The sequence below is a fragment of the Diceros bicornis genome, chromosome X (assembly GCF_020826845.1).
Source record: "Diceros bicornis minor isolate mBicDic1 chromosome X, mDicBic1.mat.cur, whole genome shotgun sequence".
In the NCBI taxonomy this organism is placed as follows: domain Eukaryota; kingdom Metazoa; phylum Chordata; class Mammalia; order Perissodactyla; family Rhinocerotidae; genus Diceros; species Diceros bicornis.
Window position 1 is genome coordinate 102,206,546 of NC_080781.1, and position 19,854 is coordinate 102,226,399.

The following is a 19,854-nucleotide window of genomic DNA, read 5'->3' on the forward strand; positions in this document are numbered from 1 at the left end:
ATTGGCTTTATTAAGTGATTCGTGAATCGGGCAGCCTCTCCTCTGGCCAGCAGAGAGATACTCCGAGGGGCTGTACAAAATGGAAGGTTTTTATAGGAAGGAGGGTGGGGCAACAGAGTTATTAACAAAAGAAAAGAAAGGATTATTTCAGGCCAAGTCATTTTATTTTGGGGGTAAGGAAATGGCAGAGATTCTATCATGCAGATTACCTCACTACTGCAACTCAGGAAATTTCATGTTGACTTGTTTAAAGGTCTTGTTCCTGGGAAGGGTTAAACTGTAATTAAGTCTTGGTTTGCTGTAGTAGGGGCTATTTTTGGCCTAGTCTTTCTTTTCTTTTCTTTTTTTTTTTTTTTTTTTACAGTTTGTGTTGACCAGAATGTGTACCCTTTTCTCTCACTACTCCTGGAGAAACATCAGTGACAATTTTTTTTTTTTTTGTGAGGAAGCTTAGCCCTGAGCTAACATCTGTGCCCATCTTCCTCTATTTTTTTTGTATGTGGGACACCGCCATAGTGTGGCTTGATGAGCGGTATGTCTGTCCGCGCCCAGGATCCGAGCCTGCGAATCCCGGGCCGCCAAAGCTGAGCGCGCGAACCTAACCGCTACACCACCGGGCCAGCCCCGAGCCATCAGTGACACTTTTTCTCTTGGATGTTCTTGTTTTCTAATCCCATGCAAACACTGTGTATGTGCTATGACCATGTTATTCTCCTGAGTTTCTTGTTAATCATCTTGATAAGATTTGGAAATAACAAATATAGTTAACAGCAATATAGTTATAATGATTCTCTCGTTGAGTGCTCTTTTTGGCTTTGTTCCCAAATTCTAGTGATGTTTCCAAGCAGGGCTGCCACGAACGGCTATGCACTGCACAACCCTAGGAGAGGGTGCCATTCACATAGACTATAATTGAATGGCGCCACTAGGGTTGTGCAGTGCACAACTTACACAACTGTACTCGGCGGCCCTGCATAATGTAACATCAGTGCTTTCTTCATCAAGGGCAGGGTTTTGGGAGAGGTAGAGAGTAGCAGTTTGGAATCATTCTCAGGGACTTAGTAAGGGGGCTGAAGCAGTGAGTCGCTGCTGTGACTAGGAAAGGAAGCAAGAAGTGCAGTTGTGGCTTTGGGAGGATTATCGTCTGGCAGTGGCAGCCATTGTATGGGAGAACTATTTACTCTCATTCTTTCAATAAATAATTTTTTGAGGTCTTACCAAGGGTTGAAGAGCATGGAAGGATTTGCATAGGAGGGAGCATTCGAACTGGGCCTTGTGAGAGAAGCAGGATATAAACGTGTAAAGATGAGTTTTGAGGAGAGAGTTCCAGGGGAAGGGAACAGTGAAAGGGAAGACAAAGATGGGAAACTGTATGGGGTATATGGGTAATGGTGAATGATTCATTTTGGTTTGATAGAAAGGCATGTGAAAAAGAGCGATGAGCAATAATGCTGGTTGGGGGTCAAATGATGATGGGGAAGGGAGGGACTTGAATGCCAAATTAAGGAGTCTCATTTAAAGTGTTCAATCAGTGATTTTTAGTATATTCACAAGTATGTGCAGCCACCACCACAGTCAATTTAGAACATTTTCATCACCTCAAAAGGAAGCTCCATACCATTTAGCTATCACTGTCCTACATGTCCTGCCCCACTCCCCCAGCTCTAAGCAACCACTAATCTGATTTCTGTCTTTATAGATTTGCCTATTCTGGACATTTCATAGAAATAGAGTCATATAATGTATGGCATTTTTTGAATGGCTTCTTTCACTTAGTATAACGTTTTTAAGGTTCATCTATTTTGTAGCATGTATCATTACTTCACTCCTTCTTATGGCCAAATAATATTCCGTTGTATGGATATACCACATTTTGTTTATGCAGTTGTCCATTGATGAATATTTGGGTTATTTCTACCTTCTGACTATGAATAATGCTGCTATGAACATCTATGTATAAGTTTTTATGTGGACCTTTCTCTTGGATATGTACATAGGAGTGGAATTGCTGCATCATATGATAAGTCTATGTTTAACCTTTTGAGGAACTGCCAGACTGTTTTCTAATGTTACAGCACCATTTTACTTCCCTGCCAGCAGTGTATGAGGTTTCCAATTTCTCCACATCATCATGAACATTTGTGATTGTCTTTTTTATTTTAGTCTTGCTTGTGGGTGTAAAGTGGTAGCTCACTGTGGATTTGATTTGCGTTTATTTCTCTAATGACTAATGATATTGAGCATCTTTTCATGTCTGTATTGGCCATTTGTATGTCTTCTTTGGAGAAATGTCTATTCAAATCCTTAGCCCACTTTTTAACTGGGTTTCTGTCTTTTTGTTTTTGAGTTTTAGGAGCTATTTATATAGTCTGGATACTAGACCCTTATCAGAGATAGGATTTGCAAAAATTTTCTCCGATTTTTTTGGTTGTCTTTTTACTTTTTTGATAGTGTCCTTTGAGGCACAAAATATTTTAATTTTAGTGAAGTCTGGTTTACCTGTTTTTTCTTTTGTTGCTCATGCTTTTGTTGTCACATCTAAGAATCCATTGCTAAATCTTGGGTCATGAAGATTTACCACTGTGTTTGCTTTTAAGAATTTTATAGTTTTTGCTTTTACATTTAGGTCTTTGATTGATTTTTGAGTTAATTTTTGTATATGGTTATGAGCTAGGGGTCCAAACTTCATTCTTATGCGTGTGGAAATCCAGTTGTCCCAGCACCGTTTGCTAAAGAGACTATTCTTTCCCCATGAATGGTCTTAGCATCTTTGTTGAAAATCACTTGCGAGGGTTTATTTTTGGACTTTCAGTTCTATTCCATTAGTCTATATGTCTATCCTTATGCAAGTACCACACTATCTTTATTCCATCTTTATTACTGTTGCTTTGTAGTAAGTTTTGAAATCAGGTAGTATGGGTCTTCCTACTTGTTCTTCTTTTCAAGATTCTTTTGGCTATTTGGGGTCCCTTTTAATTCTGTAAGAATTTTAGAATTAGCTTGTCACTTTCTACAATGAAGTCAGCCGAGATTCTGATAGGGATTGTACTGAATCTGTCATCTGAAATTTTTAAGGAGGAACGTAACATGATCAGGGCTCTATTTTAAGAACAGTAATGTGACAATATTGTATGAACTAGAATGAGGAAGGGGAGACACTGGAGAACTGGAGGTCAGATAGGAAACTGTTATAGTGGTTTAAGAAAAGGATAGGGACTGGAGTGGGAAAAGATAATGAGGATGGATTTGAGATATATTGAAAAGGTTAAAAGTGTCAAGATGACAGGATTTGGGGACTGACTACTTGTAGGGGCTGAGAAAGAGAGGAGGTATCAAAGATAGCTCTGAGGTTTGAAGACAGGCTAATTGATTGGATAACAGTACTTTTTTTTTTAGCTTTGTATTTTAAAATGATTTTTGACTTGCAGAAAGTTGTAAAGATATTACAGAGGATTCCTGTATACCCTTCACTCAACTTCCCCTAATGTTAACGTCTTGCATAACCATGGTAAAATTATTAAAAGTGAGAAATTAGCATTGGTGCTATGAACTAAACTATAGACTTTATTCCCATTTCACCAGTTTTTCCACAAATGTCCTTCTTCTGTTCCAGGATCCCACATTGCATTTAGTTGGGATGTCTTCTTGGTCTCCAATTCATGATTCCTCAGTCTTTCATTACTTTGACAATTTTTGTGTGTGTGTGTGAGGAATATTGGCCCTGGGCTAGCATCCGTGCCCATCTTCCTCTACTTTATATATGTGGGATGCGTATCACAGCATGGCTTGATAAGCAGTGCCTAGGTCCACGACCAGGATCCAAACCTGTGAACCCTGTGCTGCTGAAGTGGAGCACACAAACTTAACCACTATGCCACCAGGCCGGCCCCTACCTTGACAATTTTGAAGAATACTGGTCAGTTTCTTTGTAGAGTGTCCCTAATTTGGACTTAACTGATGTTTTTTCACGATTAGATTTGAGCAACTGGGCACAAGTACCACAGAAGTGATGTAGTACCCTTCTTGGTGCATCATATCGGGGGGTACATGATGATATTACTTATTACTGGTGATATTAACCTTGATCACTTAGTTAAGGTGGTATCTGCCAGAATTCTCTGCCAAGTTACTGTTTTCCTTTTATAATTAACAATTATCTTGCTTGCAAAAATTATACTTTCATTATTACTAATCATGGCATCCATCAGTGGTTTTTGCCTGCGACAGTTATTGCTGCAGTGTTTGTCTAATGGTGATTTTCTGTTTCTCTCATTCTTTCTGCTTTTATCAGTTGGAATTCTACTGTGTGGAGAGCTGTCCCTTCTCTCCTATTTTTTGAGGGAGCAGTTAGGGAAGAGGTGAGAGACAGATGATGACAAGTTCAGATTTAGGTATGTTGCTCTGAGAAACCTGTGTGACATCCAGATGGAAATATCCAGAAAGCATTTGGTATCTGCATAGAAACAACAGTTGAGGTTAAGATATTGGAGGTGAGCACTTTATTCTTTCCATTTTAGAAATGTAGAAATTGAGGTTCAGAGTGAAATCTTGAGGCATAGTGGGAAATAACACTGGCAAGGCAACCAGGGGCCACATTGTTGAGGGCCCTGATTACCCTGCAAATGACTTTGATCTTTGTAAAAATGTCTCAGCAATGCCAATTTAAAATTTGTCAGGAGGGAAACATTAATAATCAGATCCTAGCTCTCAATCTACCATAGCACTGTAACAATAGAGATCCATTTAATTTCACAAATAAATACAATCTAAGTTCCTAATGAGTTCTATAGGCTGTTGGGGAAAAAAAAAAGAGAAGTGTTGTCTGGAGTTATGGGAGAAGGCTTTGTGGAGGAAATGGAGCTTGTCACGGGCTTAGATGGAATTTGCAGTGAGAGGAGAAGAGAAAGGGCATCCAAGAAGGATGATGCTATCAATAACTGCTAATTATTTTATTCCGTACAATGTGCCAGGCACTGAACTAAGCTCTTCAAGCATTTAATCCTCACATCTACCCTGGAAGATAGTACTATTGTAATCCCTATCGACAGATGAGGAAACTGAGCCTAGAGTGGTTAAGTATTCTCTCCTTTTGGGTAGCTGGAGAAGGGAAGTCAAATAATACATCAGAATGTTATAATGCAAGCATGGAATTAGAACAAGTGACGTTAGATGAATTGAAAGTTTAGTATGAGATGGTGTTGGTGTAGCTCACGGTAGAGATGGATTTTCTTTTGAGATCAGAATAATTATAGCTACTATGTATTGAGTGCTAGCTATGTGCTAGGGATTGTGCCAAGCGCTTTGCTTGCTTTATTTCATTTGATCCTCTTCAAAACCTCGTGAGACATAGTACTATTTTTATCCCTATTTTAGAGTCAAAAATTCCTCCAATCTCTTGCTCAAGGTCACAGTGCCAGTGAGTGGCAGAGCCAGCATGTGGACCCAAGTCTGTCTTGACTCTAAAGCCCATACTCTTAACCACTTAGCAATGCTACCTGTCCTGCTTCCATTCTCTTAACAGGGATGGATTTGCCAATGGGACCAGAAAACTTGATGTTTATGAGCTAAGGTTCTCTGGCCCACAGATAGTGCTTGGGTGTGGACACTGCTGAATATGCCTTTGTGACTTTCTTTATTCTATACCTCAGTGGTTGACCAACCCCATGCCTTTTTAAGGTATAATTCAAGCAGGTTACAATCTGGTCTTTCAAGTATGGGAATATTTTGGCTTTAAGATGACCTTACAACCTTGTTAATCCATTATATGTTGATTTTAAAGCCTAACTCTTAATAGGAACTCTTATTTCCCTTTTGTCTAAATTCTTCAGGGAAGGCTCCTTGTAAACTCCTTATACTGACAAAAATGGTAATTTCTCAGAAAGAGATAAACAGAAGGAGTTAATGGGAAGAGAGAGGATGGGCATTTCACTGAAGACTCCCTGGAGAAAATGATGCTTTATTTTGTATTTGAAAGGTAAAGAAGAGTTAGCAAGAAGAAGTAAGGTGAGAAGGCCATTCTCGAAAAGTGAATAGGATTAGCAATGATACAATTTCTAGATATTAGAGATTTAAATTTTAAAAATAAAATTATGAAAATATTAGGAAAATAATAGATGACTCTTTCATGAAGTACTTTCAAAGCATAACATCAAAGACAGAAGCCATAAAGGAAACAACAAATACATCTGATTACGTAAAGATAAAAAAGCTTCTATACATCAAAAAACTACCATAAGCAGAGCTACAACAACGATAACCTGGGAAAAATATTTGCAATGGATGTCAAATAGTCGGTATTAAATGTTATCAAAACATAAATAACTCTTACAACTCAATAAGAAAAAGAACATACCAGTGGAAAAATAGGCAAAGGCCACAGATGGTCACATCCCAAAAGAAGAAATATAGCTGGCCAAAAAACACTTTAGAAAATAATTTAACATTTCTGGAAATCTGAGACATGCAATTAAGGCAATCAGTTGTGCTGTGTGTGTTGTAGGGGAGGAAAACTAATTTCCCTCTACCCTTCTAGGTTCTTAGCTGAGACCCCCCCCCCCCCGATAATAAAATATTAACAGGAGAAAAACAAATAAGTTTAATAACATGTATACCTCCTGTATACACGGGAGAGACCCAGGAAAACTGAGTAACTCCCCGAAATGGTCCAAGCCACCACCTTAAATATCATTTCCAGCCAAAGACAAAAGAAGATGTGGCGGGGCAGGGCACTTATGGGAAGTTTCCAGGAAAAGCACAGTAAACAAGGGTAGGGTTGTTATGCGGAACATCTAAGTGCATGCCTTCTCCATTGTTAAGAGTTTCAAGAGATTTAGTCATCCTTCTCTTCCTGGTGTGGTACAGAGAGGGAGACACCCTTACAAACAGAGATTTCACTTATAAATGTAAATATCTCTTACAAAAGGGTAACTCCTTTTGTAATATAACACTTCTTCCTGTGAACAAAAATTATTATGTTCTTTAGGTGTTATGAAAATGGGGGTTTATTGAATTGAATGAAGCTCGGTTTTCAGAGCTCTCCTGTGTCTGTGGTTTTTTTAAATAACCAGCTTAAAATAATCCCTATTCCAAAGAGACATTTTGCAGGGGGCAAATTTTGCTCCTCTTTAGAGTTTTGCCTTTTAAAAACGATAATGACCTGTTGGCCAGGTTGTAGCAGACTGTATGTAACATTCTCATATGTTGCTGGCAGGAGAATAAATTCAAAGAAATTTTCTGGAAGCCAATTTAGAAATATAGGTTAAAAGCCTTAAAATGTATATTCCCTTTGAAGACCTAGAAATTCTCGTTCTGCAAATTTAGACTAAGGAAATTAATAAGGAATAAGTAATCTGAAAACTTAGACATAACTTATATGTGCACCAGGAGGAGATTGGTTGAATAAATTGTTGAATATCCATATAATTGAATAAAATGAAGCTATTAGAAAATGAGGTTGTGGAAGCATGTTTATGACAGGGAGTATGTCCAGGATATAGTTTGATGTAATGCATGAGGCCACTATGCTGGAGAGATAGACAGGGTCTAGAGTAGAGAAAGCCTTGCTTGCCATGCTAAGGAGTTTGAGCTTTTGCCATTGAAGCAAGCCATTGAAGGATTTTAAATGGCAGATCAGAGCTGTGTTTTAGATAGATCCCTCTTGCATCAGTGTTCTTGGAGGCCTGAGACCAGTGAAGAGATTATTGCAGTGGTCCAGGGAGAGAGGATGAGGGCCCAAGAGTATGAACATTAGTGAATAGGGCCTAGGACAGACTTTGGGCAGCTCAAGGAATGGATCTTTCCTGTGGTGGCTGATGGTTATAAGCATTCGTTCTTAGGAATCCCCAAATAGCTGTGTGCCATTGTAGGAGGTGAAGCCAGGAGAACTGGAGCCAGAGGGCTGGGCCTGGGAAGATTGTGTGTTAGGCCAAACACCCCTCTCCTGTCCCTCTCTCACTCTCTGTTTCCCTTTCACTTAGTTTTCCCATCCCCCTTCACTGCTTAATGTGGCTTGCCCCTCATTTAGGGTGGTCTGTGGTGACTGGCTCTCCTTCCCGATTACATTTCCCATAATACTAACACATCTTCCTGTGAACAAAACTTATATTCCTTAGTTTTTATGAAAATGGGGGTTTATTGAATCAAATGTTGAGGTGGAACAGAAGTTGATGGGAGACTGGACAACGATGCCAGTGAACTTGGGGCTGATATGATGGTCAAACAGGAACAGGAAGTGGGACAAGTGATGGCTGAGAGGTTGTGTAGGGAAGGTGGGAACCTGGAATCAGAGCAGTTCAGAGGTAAAGGATGAACTGGTATAGTTGCTGGTGCCTAGACGGGGTGCTTAGGAAAGAGCTGAATTTACAAGTTTCTGGACAGGAGAACCTCGGAGTAGTACAGTGAGCTTTTCTGGGGAAGCTGAAACAGTGTGGTTTTGAATGGAACCTGTGGGTTTTTCCAGAAAAACCAGCCAAAAAAAGACCTCTGTTTTATAAGGATTCACAAATTGCAAGCACCCAGCAGACCTGGGAATGAGGCAGGTTGGAGCTAAGATGAGCCTGTCATTAGGGAATGCTGGACTCTGACACTCATCTGTGTAAATGTAATTTGCTGCCCAATTGTTACTGAACCAGGTTTGTTTTGCCCACTGCATGAAAGGCCAATCACCGAGATGATGAGTTTGCAGCAGGGAAAGGGTTTTTTCACAGGACAGCCAAGTGAGGAGACAGGAGAACAAATCTCAAATCCGCCTCCCCCAAAAATGGGGATTAGGGATATTTATAGGATAAAGGGGCGGGGTGGTCTGAAGTGTGGGAATAGATGATTGGAGGTAAGGAGAATTGAGTCTACAGATCTACGCAAGTGTAGTCAAGCTTCATAGCTCTTCATAGGACGCATGTTCACAACATGGCAGTGTTACTATGATCTGAGGGTGGAGTTTTTGGCTCCTTGATCGATCATCTGTGCAGGCCCACTTGATAAGTCAGTGGTCTTAATCGGCCTGAACTGGACAAGGAGTCAACTCTCAGTTCCTGAAACACATAAATACCCCACTTGTTACCATGGTGACTCAAGCATCGGAGATATTATCTATAGGGTGAGCAAAAGCTCACCCTATTATATGAGATAATGCATTATCTAACCGCCTTTGCAAACAGACAACTAACTGAGTATAGTTAAAGCGAGTTGGCCCCCAGTTTCACAGTTAGGTTTGTGTTTTGAGGTTTCTCATCTTGTAGAGAGTAGATCTTGTGAGCTGTGAGGTGGCCCTGGTGTGGAGCCATTGAGGTGACTTCCTGTGTGCCGTGGGGTCAAGGGGCATGGCTAGAGTCTAAAGAAGAGAAGCCCTCATGAGGCCTGGACTATGTTAGGTATGAGGTGGAAAGTATGTTGATCTGGGAGTTAGGGGACCTGGGTTCTTGTCAGAAAGCTTGTCAGAACCTTTTCCCCTGGGTGCCTTGATCTGTAAAATGGGATTTAATAACAAAGCCCTGCCTACCTCCCAGGCGATGGGAAAATGAAAGTGCTTTGTAGCATTTCTCTGTATGCTGACTGCCCACGCCCTTTTCTTCAGGTGCTGAGCTAGGCAGATTTCAGCATGAATACAAAGTGCCAAGTCGGTGCTGGGATATGCTCACATGCATTCTCATCTTCCTACTGTCTCTCTTTACACTTGCAAGTGTCCTCTCTTCCCACTGTATTTGTAGCCGAGGACATAGTTGAGCTTTCCATCTGCTAGTCTAAAACACATGCTACCAAAATTTGGAGACGGTTGGCAACCAACCAAGGAAGGAAAGCAGGGATATTCAGGCCAAGGCTGGGGGCCTTCAGACCTCTGAATTAAAATGTTATTTTCACGTTGTCCTTTGGTTAATGCTGATTATGGATGTGGCTCCAGCATGGCAGAGCAGAGAGGTTCAATGTTATATCTTTTAAGTTGCTAAAGGAGGCCGTGTGTTTACTGGAAATGGAATATGATGAATTCAGAGTCCTTTTTCAAATCTGCTGATTTGATATGTCTACATGTATCTGATTCAAAGATTGCTTGAAAAAGATACTTTTTATCCTGGTGATGGGAATAGACAGGCAAGATGAGAAAGGCCAAAGTGCTGGTTGGAATGATGTGGCCACATGAAAGTAACTGTTGGAAAACTTATTTAGAGTCAAGTCTAGATGAGTTGCCTCAAAAGAAGTTAGATCTATAATTGAATGGAGGATAATATGAGAACCTGCTGGGTTGGAACTGGAGACTTGCTCCCTTTAGTAGGTTTCTGGGCTTCTGGCATAGAGCCGTTATCCATCAGAACCAGCCAAACGGAACAGTTATAAGGAAACCTTCCCCCAAGAATCTGCTCATCTCCTCTTGGCTATGAGTATAGAAAAAAGTAAGCGCTAATTGTGGGGCTCAGTGGCGCGTTTTTACTTCTTTGTTTAGCATGTTGAAAGTATCTTGGGTATTCCAGAAGGTCAGGAAGGCTGCTGGCATGGCTCTTAGGTGACTTCAGAAGTATTGAGGACCTTTCCAAAGTGGGTGTACTCTCTACTCTACTCTCTGTGTACTGTAGCTTCTGAATGTAACCTTTGATGGGACCCATGCTAGGTAACTATGTGCAGCCTCCAACTCGGTCCCTTGCCTAAGGTGAGTAACTTTACTGCTGGGTCAGTGGTAAAGAATACCGGCTTTGTTTCTTTCTTTCTTGGACTGCTCCTGAGGTGTGCGATGGGGAGTTGGGGGTAAGTTAATGTTTAGATGATTGAAATTCCAAGTCGACAATCCTTATCCCAAACCATTAAGGTCAGATGTATTTCAGAAGTCAGAATTTTTTGATTTTAGAAAGGCAATACAGTGCATGTAGAGCATTTTACATATATTCCCAGTGGGATCTGGGGCAGCACCCCATAATCAATACACTATTTTTATGGAAAATGTATGAATATTCACCATAAGTGGAATAAATAAAGTCTGTAAATAGCCTCAGCTCAGTTTAAGTCATGTTTTTCTACCAAATTAGCTTTGGAAACAACAGTCTTTCAGTTTTTAGAGCTTTTTGGATTTGGTGATAACGGATAAAGGATTGTAGACCTGTAATTGTCATTGGTTTTGCACTTTTAATCCACTTGATCCACAGGGGGGAAAGGTACGTTCAATGGATATTTCCTTGGAGGGGTTCTCTGATGAGGTATTGTGCAGGTGATGGACTCCTGGCTGTGTTTCTTTCAAGACACTTTTTCTTTTTCATTCTTCTTTTTCTTCCTCTTGGCAGGGATGCAAGCAGGTTCAAGATTCAAATCTTTCCTTATAGTGATTTTTCTTATAGCACCCTTTCCTTCTAAATGTAGACTGAGCGAACTGAAGAACCAGATGCTAAAGAATATACACATGACAAAGCTAAACAAGTCCATAATGCAGATAATGTATATTAATAAGTGCTCACAACAAGATAGGGACACATATCAATGATTTTGTAAACTGCACCATTAAGCCAGTATAGGTGAAGGAACTCCACAAACATGAGTTTTATTCTTTTGTCAATCCTTAGTCCTTCTGAGTGTTTTTGATCCTGTAGTAGTTCAGGCCAAGGTCAAACATTCACCATATTTGGCTGCCAAGAGTGATTGAATCTCCTGGGGTGTTTGTTAAACATGCAGATTCCTGGAGTCCTAGACTTCTGGAATCATTATTCCTAATGGAGGAGCCCAGGAATTTGCATATTTAACTAGTGCTCTGCAGGGGTTTCTTTGTTCCTCTTGAGAACCAGTGCTTTGAAGGTCAAACTGCCACAGCTGAGGTTTTCAAAAGCTCTAACCCAGGCCTTGGTAAAACCAAGTAGGATGAAACTGATTTGTCTCTTAGAAGGACAAGGTTGTTTTTGTTTGGTTTGACCTGGGAGGAGAAGAGAAGAGCAAAACCACCTAGTCATGCTTAGAAAAAAACCGATCAAATGGGGGGTGGGGTGGGAATAATTTTCCCTCTACCCCTCTATGTTCTTGGCTGAGACCACTCTGCAATGAAAAACAGATTAACAGGAGAAAAACAGGAGTTTAATACCATGTATACCTCCTGTATACACGGGGGAGACCCTGGAAAACGGAAAACTCCACAAAATGGCCCAGGCCACCATCTTAAATACCATCTCCAGTTAAAGACAAAAGATGATGTTGGAGGGGAGGCAGTTATGGGCGGCTATCAGGAAAAGCACACTAAATAAGCACAGTACAGTTGTTATGCAGAAGATCTAAGTCCATGCCTTCTCCACTGGTAAGAGTTTCTAGAGATTTAGTCATCCTTCTCTTCCTGGTGCGGTACAGAGAGGGAGACACCATTACAAATAGAGATTTTCCCTTATAAATGTAAATGTCTCTTGCAAAAGGGTAACTTCTCAGTTTTCAGAGCTTTTCCTGTGTCTGCTGTTTCTTAAAAATAATCCATATGCCAAAGAGACATATTTTGGGGTGGCAAATTCTGCTTGCCTTCAAAATCAAAGGGAGATTTGGAGCCTGGGGTGGCAATATTGGTAGGGTTGCCAGATAAAATATAGGATTCCCAGTTAAATTGAAATTTTGGATAAACAATGAATAATGTTTTAGTGTAAGTATGTTCCATGCAATATTTAGGATATACTAAAACATTATTCATTGTTTATCTGAAATTCAAATATAACTGGGCATTTGTATTTTTATTTGCTAAATCTGGCAATGCTGGATATTGATTAACATCCCTGCCCCCACGGGAGGCACACCAGATGGCAGTGTGTACTTGTCCTATGCTCAGAATCTATTTTTACTTGTCCTGGGTTAAAAGCTTCTGAGACTGGCTACTTGTGTCATATTGAAGTAGAGGCATTGAAAAATTAAGTTTTGTTCTAGAGGTTAAGAGGAAGTGTTCTAGAGGCCAAATAGGCCTAAGAAAAGCTTTCCCCTTCTTCTACCCCCAAACACTTACTCCCTCACTCTCCGTCTCTCTTCCTCTCCCCCCCATTACACACACCCCCAGACATACACACACAAGCGCACACACACACATGCGTAGGTGTATGTGCAAACACAAACATATTTGGAAAACTACCTGCTTGCCTTTTAAATTTTTTATATTACATTTTTTGTGTTGGAGTTTGGTTATTAATTATTATTATTATTATTAAAGTAACATTGTCTCACTGCATCCAGCATTTCTCTTGATAACCATACTTAATTCTGTTTCAATTGCAGATCTTTCTCCTGGCCTGCCCTCCATGTCCTGGAGCTATCGTCGTCTTCAAGTAAGGGAAAATTGTTTTTTGCTCTACTGCCATTGCTATTCAGACTGTCTTGTCTATTTGATAACAAAGGATGATGAGCACATTGTTGTGAGCTTGGACCTGCACTGCTTTGTCTCTGGGCTTCCCAAGGGACAAAAGTCGATGAGGGCCCAGTGGAACATGGAAATGTTATATGTGGAGATTTAGCTTTTGGAGCCCTGACAAATCCTTTTCAGTGATTCCTTGTGGTGGTGGTTTATGGACAAGGCATTCTCCCATGGAAGGTTGTCGCACTCCTAAAGTTTCTCTTGAGAGCATGCTGGGGCCAGGCAGCTTCCCTCCTTGCAAGAATCTTTGCATTGTGGTCCTGCTGCTCTTCACTTTGAAGGGATTTATTCTTGTGTTTTTATGTTTTTTTTTTTTTCTGAGAGTGCAAATTAAAGTGAGGAGAAAAACATATCACCTTATCATAAGTCCTGACTTAAAAATAGCAAGCATCAAATCCATTAAAGTGTATTACAGGCAAATCATGTTTATCTGAAGGCAAGTTTGCTTAAATGAAATTCTCAAGAGTCCCAGCACTCTCATTTTAACGGTGAGTTTTGACCATCTCACTTATGAAGCCTTTTATTAGAGTTGCTAATGAGAAGCTAAATCGACCAAATTAATTTCATCTCTTTTCCCCTTCCCTGACCTCCATTTGGGAGCTGTTCCTGAGCCGTGAAATGGCTGCAAGACAGAGGGAGGGGACAGGAAGTAAAGAGCGCAGCAGATCCTTGGATAATCGAGAGTGGTTTAAATGGCTTTCTGATTTACTTAAGTCATTAAAGTGTTAGGTAGGGGAGAATATACCCCATTTGCTGCTTCAGATAGCTCCTTAGAATAGCCACTTAGTGTCTTGCTTTAGGTGAGTAACTTTCTGCTGGGTGAGGGGGAATGGATCCTGATTTCATATATCTCATACTTGGACAGCTCCTAAGAAGAAGGGCCATTTAACCCTGTTTCCTTCCCTTGCTTTCCCAAAATGAGCTCAATTTTTCAGTGCAATGTTTTAAAATTAACATTTATTGGTTTTATTTTATTATTATAAAAGGAACAATTCTCATTATAGGAAATGCAGAGACATATAAAGAAGAAAATAAACATCACCCCTAATCCTACCACCAAGAGATAATTTTGGTTATTGCCTTTCTTTTTTTGGTAAGCAGAGATCGTATTTAGGTTTTTTACTGTATCTTTTCTAAATTTAATTCAATTTGTATATACATTTATACACATAAAAATACATGAATATGATTGCTGCATTTATGTTTTTATAGTGGACCTTTTTTTCCCCCTTGTTTTGTTTGGCTCCTACCTCGACCTTTCCACATCATCCATGCATATTACCAGACCAGTGTGTATCCTTCCATATTTTCTCCACATTCATGGGCACATACATACACAAATGGGTTTTGGAATATTTGGTTGTTGTTGTTCATTGTTTTACAAAAATAGAATCCTATATATATTTTAATACATCTTGCTTTTTTCACTCAACAATATCTCATGGGAATCTATCAAAGTCTATTAGTATAGCTCTTATTCTTTTCCAAGGCTGCAAAATATTTCATAGATGCATAACAATTTATTTAGCCATTCCTCTATTATGAACAATTACATTCATTCTTTCCAGATTTCTGCCACTATAATCAATCCTGAAATAAACATCATTGTGTGTATGCCCTTATATAATAACATTTTCAATATATATAGACACACGGCTATTTATATATGAATATGTATATATATATTTATGTTAACAGATATTTCCATGTTGATTTACAAAAATAGGCAGTTACAATTCACTTTTCTCTTTTTTATGTAACACATGAGGTTATTCTTTTCTTCATATCCCCGCCAGCATAAGGTGTTATGGTTCTTTCAAAATTTTGACAACTTAATGGATGTATTTCCTTGGCTATTAATGAATTTCAGCATTATCTCATATTTTTTTTCCAATTAAATTATCTCTTTGAATTGTCTGTTCTATTATCTGTCCATTTCCTATGGATTGTTTATATTTTTCTTAATTTTTAAGACCTCTTTGTATGTTTTGGATATTGGCCTTCTGTCTATCATCATTATTATAGATATCTTTCCCAAGTCTGAATGTATTGACTTTGCTGATGGTATATTTTTCCGCATATTTTTTTTATTGATGTTTTAATAGTTTATAACATTGTGAAATTTTGGGTTGTACATTTTTGTTTGTCTATCACCATATATATGTCTCCCTTCACCCCTTGTGCCCACTTCCTACCCCCATTGCCCCTGGTAACCACAATACAGTTTTCTCTGTCCATGTGTTGGTTTATATTCCACATATGAGTGAGATCATACAGTGTTTGTCTTTCTCTTTCTGGCTTATTTCACTTAACATAATACCCTCCAGGCCCATCCATGTTGTTGCAAATGGGACAATTTTGTCTTTTTTTATGGCTGAGTAGTATTCCATTTTATATATATATATACACCACATCTTGATCCAATTGTCAGTCGAGGGACACTTAGGTTGCTTCCACTTCTTGGCTGTGGTGAATAATGCTGCAATGAACATAGAGGTGCATAAGCCTCTTTGGATTGTTGATTTCAGGTTTGTTGGATAGATTCCCAGTAGTGGGATAGCTGGATCATAGGGTATTTCTATTTTTAATTCTTTGAGGAATCTCCATACCGTTTTCCATAGAGGCTGCACCAGTTTGCATTCCCACCAGCTGTATATAAGGGTTCCTATTTCTCCACATCCTCTCCAACATTTGTTGTTTTTTGTCTTGGTGATTCTAGCCATTCTCCACATAAGTTTTTACACTTTTTCATATCCACATATTATTTTGTTATATAGCTTCTGGGTTCCCGGTGTTGGTTAAGACTATTTTCTTAAAGATGGATAACTAGTTGTACTAGCATAATATATTAAGTAATCCCTAGTTTTCTCTGTGAATTGAACTACCATCTTTGTCACCTATTAAAATTTTTGTATTCTAGGATCCATTTATGGATTCTCTTTTCTGTTTCTTCTATTTGTCTGTGCACCCAAATCTTGTTGATTTGATTACATTAGCTTAAAAAAATATATTTTTCTTGGTTATTCTTTGGCATTTTTTCTTATGTACAAATTTTAAGATCACTTTTATTCAATATCCCCCACCAACCCTATTGGGATTCTAATTAGAATTATATTAAGTTTATATTTCAGTTTTGTGAGAATTGATTTTTTAAAAATTATATAGATTTTTTTAATATGAGAAATGATATTTCTTTCCACCTGTTCAGATCTTGTTTTATGCCTTTCTTAATACATTTATTCCTAAAGAATTAATAGCTTTTTTTGTCCATTATGAGTGGAATATTGTCCTCCTTTCTATTCCTAACTGCTTCTTGCTAGAATAGGAAAAGTTTATTGATTTTAAAAATATTTCTTATATCTAGCTATCTTACCAAATTCTCTTGTTAGTTCTGGTAAATTTTATTTAGTTTTATCTGTTTTTTCCAATGGTTATACCAGTTATTTCATTTTCTTCTATTTTTTCTTTTGCTAGAAACTCAAAAAGAGAGTTCCGTAAAAATGGTGCTGGTGGACCACTCGGTGTAAAACCAATTTTAAATAGAAATTTTTTGTGTTTCTCCGTATTTGCTGTTGGTGTTTGTTAAATAGTCTATTATATTTAAATAGTTTCCACATTTACTTAGAGACATTTTAAAAGGGAATGGTTGCTGTATTTTATCAAATGCTTTATCAATGTCTGTTGTGCGTGTATTTTTTCCATTTACATTTTTTTTTTAATTTGTGTTAGTTTAAGTCACCCAATTGTGATAATTTTTTTTTAATTTTTTATTTATTGCAGTAACGTTGGTTTATAACATTGTATAAATTTCAGGTGTACATCATTATACTTCTAGTTCTGCATAGATTACATCACGTTCACCACCCATATACTAATTACAACCCATCACCACACACATGTGCCGAATTATCCCTTTCACCCTCCCCCCTCCCCCCTTCCCCTCTGGTAACCACCAATCCAATCTCTGTCTCTGTGTGTTTGTTTATTGTTGTTATTATCTACTACTTAATGAAGGAAATCATACGGTATTTGACCTTCTCCCTCTGACTTATTTCGCTTTGCATAATACCCGAAATGTCCATCCATGTTGTCACAAATGGCTGGATTTCATCGTTTCTTATGGCTGAGTAGTATTCCATTGTGTATATATACCACATCTTCTTTATCCATTCGTCCCTTGATGGGCACTTAGGTTGCTTCCAAGTCTTGGCTATTGTGAATAATGCTGCAATGAACACAGGGGTGCATGTATCTTTACACATTGATGTTTTCAAGTTCTTTTCCATTTAATTTTTGATACAGTGAATTATGTCAATAGATTTTCTGATTTTGAACTACTTCTTGTATTACTAAAATAAGCCCTGCTGATCATAGTATATTATTATTTTGAAACATTGCTGGATTCTATTTGTCAATCTTTTATTTAAAACCTTGCCTCAGTATTCATAAGTGAGATTGGAGTCATTTTTTTGGATTTTTTTCATCAGGTTTAAGGATTGAAATTGTGATGGCTATGTAAAACGAACTACAGAATGTTCCTTTTTTCCTCTGGCCTGGAATACTTTAATTATCATTAGAAATTACGTGTTTTTTAAAGGTCAGATAAAACTCAATTGTGAAGCTTGTCTGGTCTTAGTGCCTTTTTCAGTAGGTAGACCTTTAATCACCTTTCATAATTAATATGGTAATTAATCTATTTGAATCTTTTTGGGTCAATTTTGGTCATTTGTATTTTGCTGGGAAATTATCCATTTCTTCTAAATTTTCAAATTTGTTGCCATGAATTTAGTTGAGCATGTAGTAGCCTCTTATTTTATAATTTTAAAAACTACCTTCTTATCTGTAGTCATGTCCTCTTTCTTGGGCTTAATCTTGTCTGCTTTTGTGTTCTCCCTCTTATATTTTAGTCAGTTTAGTAAGCATGTTTGGGGGCTTATAGAACCTGGTTTTGGATATTTTTATCCTTTTTACCTTATTTTATATTTATTATATATATTACTTAATTTTCAGCTTTTTGTCTTTACTGATTTCTTCTTCCTGTTTTTTTTCTGTCTCAAGATGTGCATTTATTCCTTTACTTTTTGTCTTCTTTAATCATAGTTTTCTATTCTGCTTTGTTCCCTTAAGATATAAGTTTTCCTCCATTTTGTTACAACTCATTGTGCACATTGTTTTTAAATTAAACTTTATATTTTGAAATAATAATTTAATATATAATATAAATATCATATCACATCATATCAAATATAGATGCAGTTGTAAGAAAAATATGGAGAGATCCCATATACCCTTTAACCTAGTTTCCTCCAGTGGTAACCTCTTGCAAAACTATAGTGCAATATCACAATCAGGATATTGACACTGATACAGTCAAGATACAGAACAGTTCCATCACCATGAGGATCTCTCCTGTTGCCCTTTTATAGCCACACCCACTACCCTCCCAACTGTACCTTGTCATTGACCCCTGGCAACTAATCTGTGATCCAGGTTTATAAGTTTGTCATTTCAAAACTGTTATATAAATGGAATCATACAGTATTTCACCTTTGGGATTGGCTTTTTTTTTAACTTAGAATAATTCCTTGGAGATTCATCCAAGTTTTTACCTTGCACATCATTTTTCATGGGTACATATTATTCCATTGTGTGGAAATACGATGTTCAGTGTGAAGTTAAATCAGTATTTTAGAAAGTAGACAGCTCTTAAAATAATAACTCCTCGTTTCCTTGGTATATAGTTCATTACTGTTTTCAAAGTACATTGTCTTAAAAGATCTCATCTAATCCTTCAAATAATGCTGTGAGATAAGAAATACATTATCCACACTACAAATAAAGCAGTTAGGACCAAGGAATTTTCAATAACTTGGCTAAGATTACATAGTGGTAGAGTCAGGATTCCCATTCTTCCTTTTCCTGCTAAATGCTCATAAATCAGGTTTACTGTGTGCCTAGGCATGTTGGGAAACACTTGTCTCATTTAATCTTTCCAACAAACCTATGTGGGAGGTACAACTGGTATCCCCAGTTAGATCAAGAAAACAGGTTCGGAAAGGTTGAGTGACTTAAGTGGCTTGTAAGTGGTACAGGTGAGAGATGATTCAGTGTCTCTCTGACTCCACAGCCAGTGCTCCTAATCAGTACCTTATGTTGCTTAAGTGAATATTTTCTGCTATCCTATTATTATTTAAGGGGTTAAAACCACGAAAGCTTCCTATTTAAAATCCCATAAATCTCAGTGTACACAGATGGTCACTATTGTGGTCTTTATGCCAGTGTGTTCTGTGGGTTCATTGACTAGCACTGTATACTCATCTCTTGTTTTTTCTAATGGCCCTTTGCTGTGCCAGCAACACATGAGTTTGTCTGCTTCCCAGCTAAGCGGAGACTGGCATGTTCTTCATGGAGGCATTCCCAGTCACTGCAGGAAAGGGCTATGGTGTGCCCAGTAGGCTGCACGTCCCATGCTGGGCAGGGGCTGGCAATTCTCTTTGTGGTGGGAAAGGGGC

The 19,854-nt window shown here is 38.3% G+C and overlaps 1 protein-coding gene across 5 annotated transcripts in view; it reads left to right on the top strand.

Annotated features, from left to right (window-relative positions):
• The window catches only part of TMEM164 (transmembrane protein 164), a 170,951-nt gene that overhangs the window by 50,492 nt on the left and 100,605 nt on the right, over positions 1–19,854 (top strand). For 4 of the 5 annotated variants that reach the window (XM_058536505.1, XM_058536503.1, XM_058536502.1 and 1 more), the window contains one exon: positions 13,207–13,256. The exons of the other annotated variant lie outside the window; for it this stretch is intronic. Coding sequence is in view for 3 of the 4 variants with exons in the window: in XM_058536503.1 (XP_058392486.1) it covers positions 13,207–13,256 (50 nt within the window). In the remaining variant the exon portion in view is untranslated. The remainder of the gene's footprint in view (positions 1–13,206; positions 13,257–19,854) is intronic. 5 annotated transcript variants of the gene reach the window in all.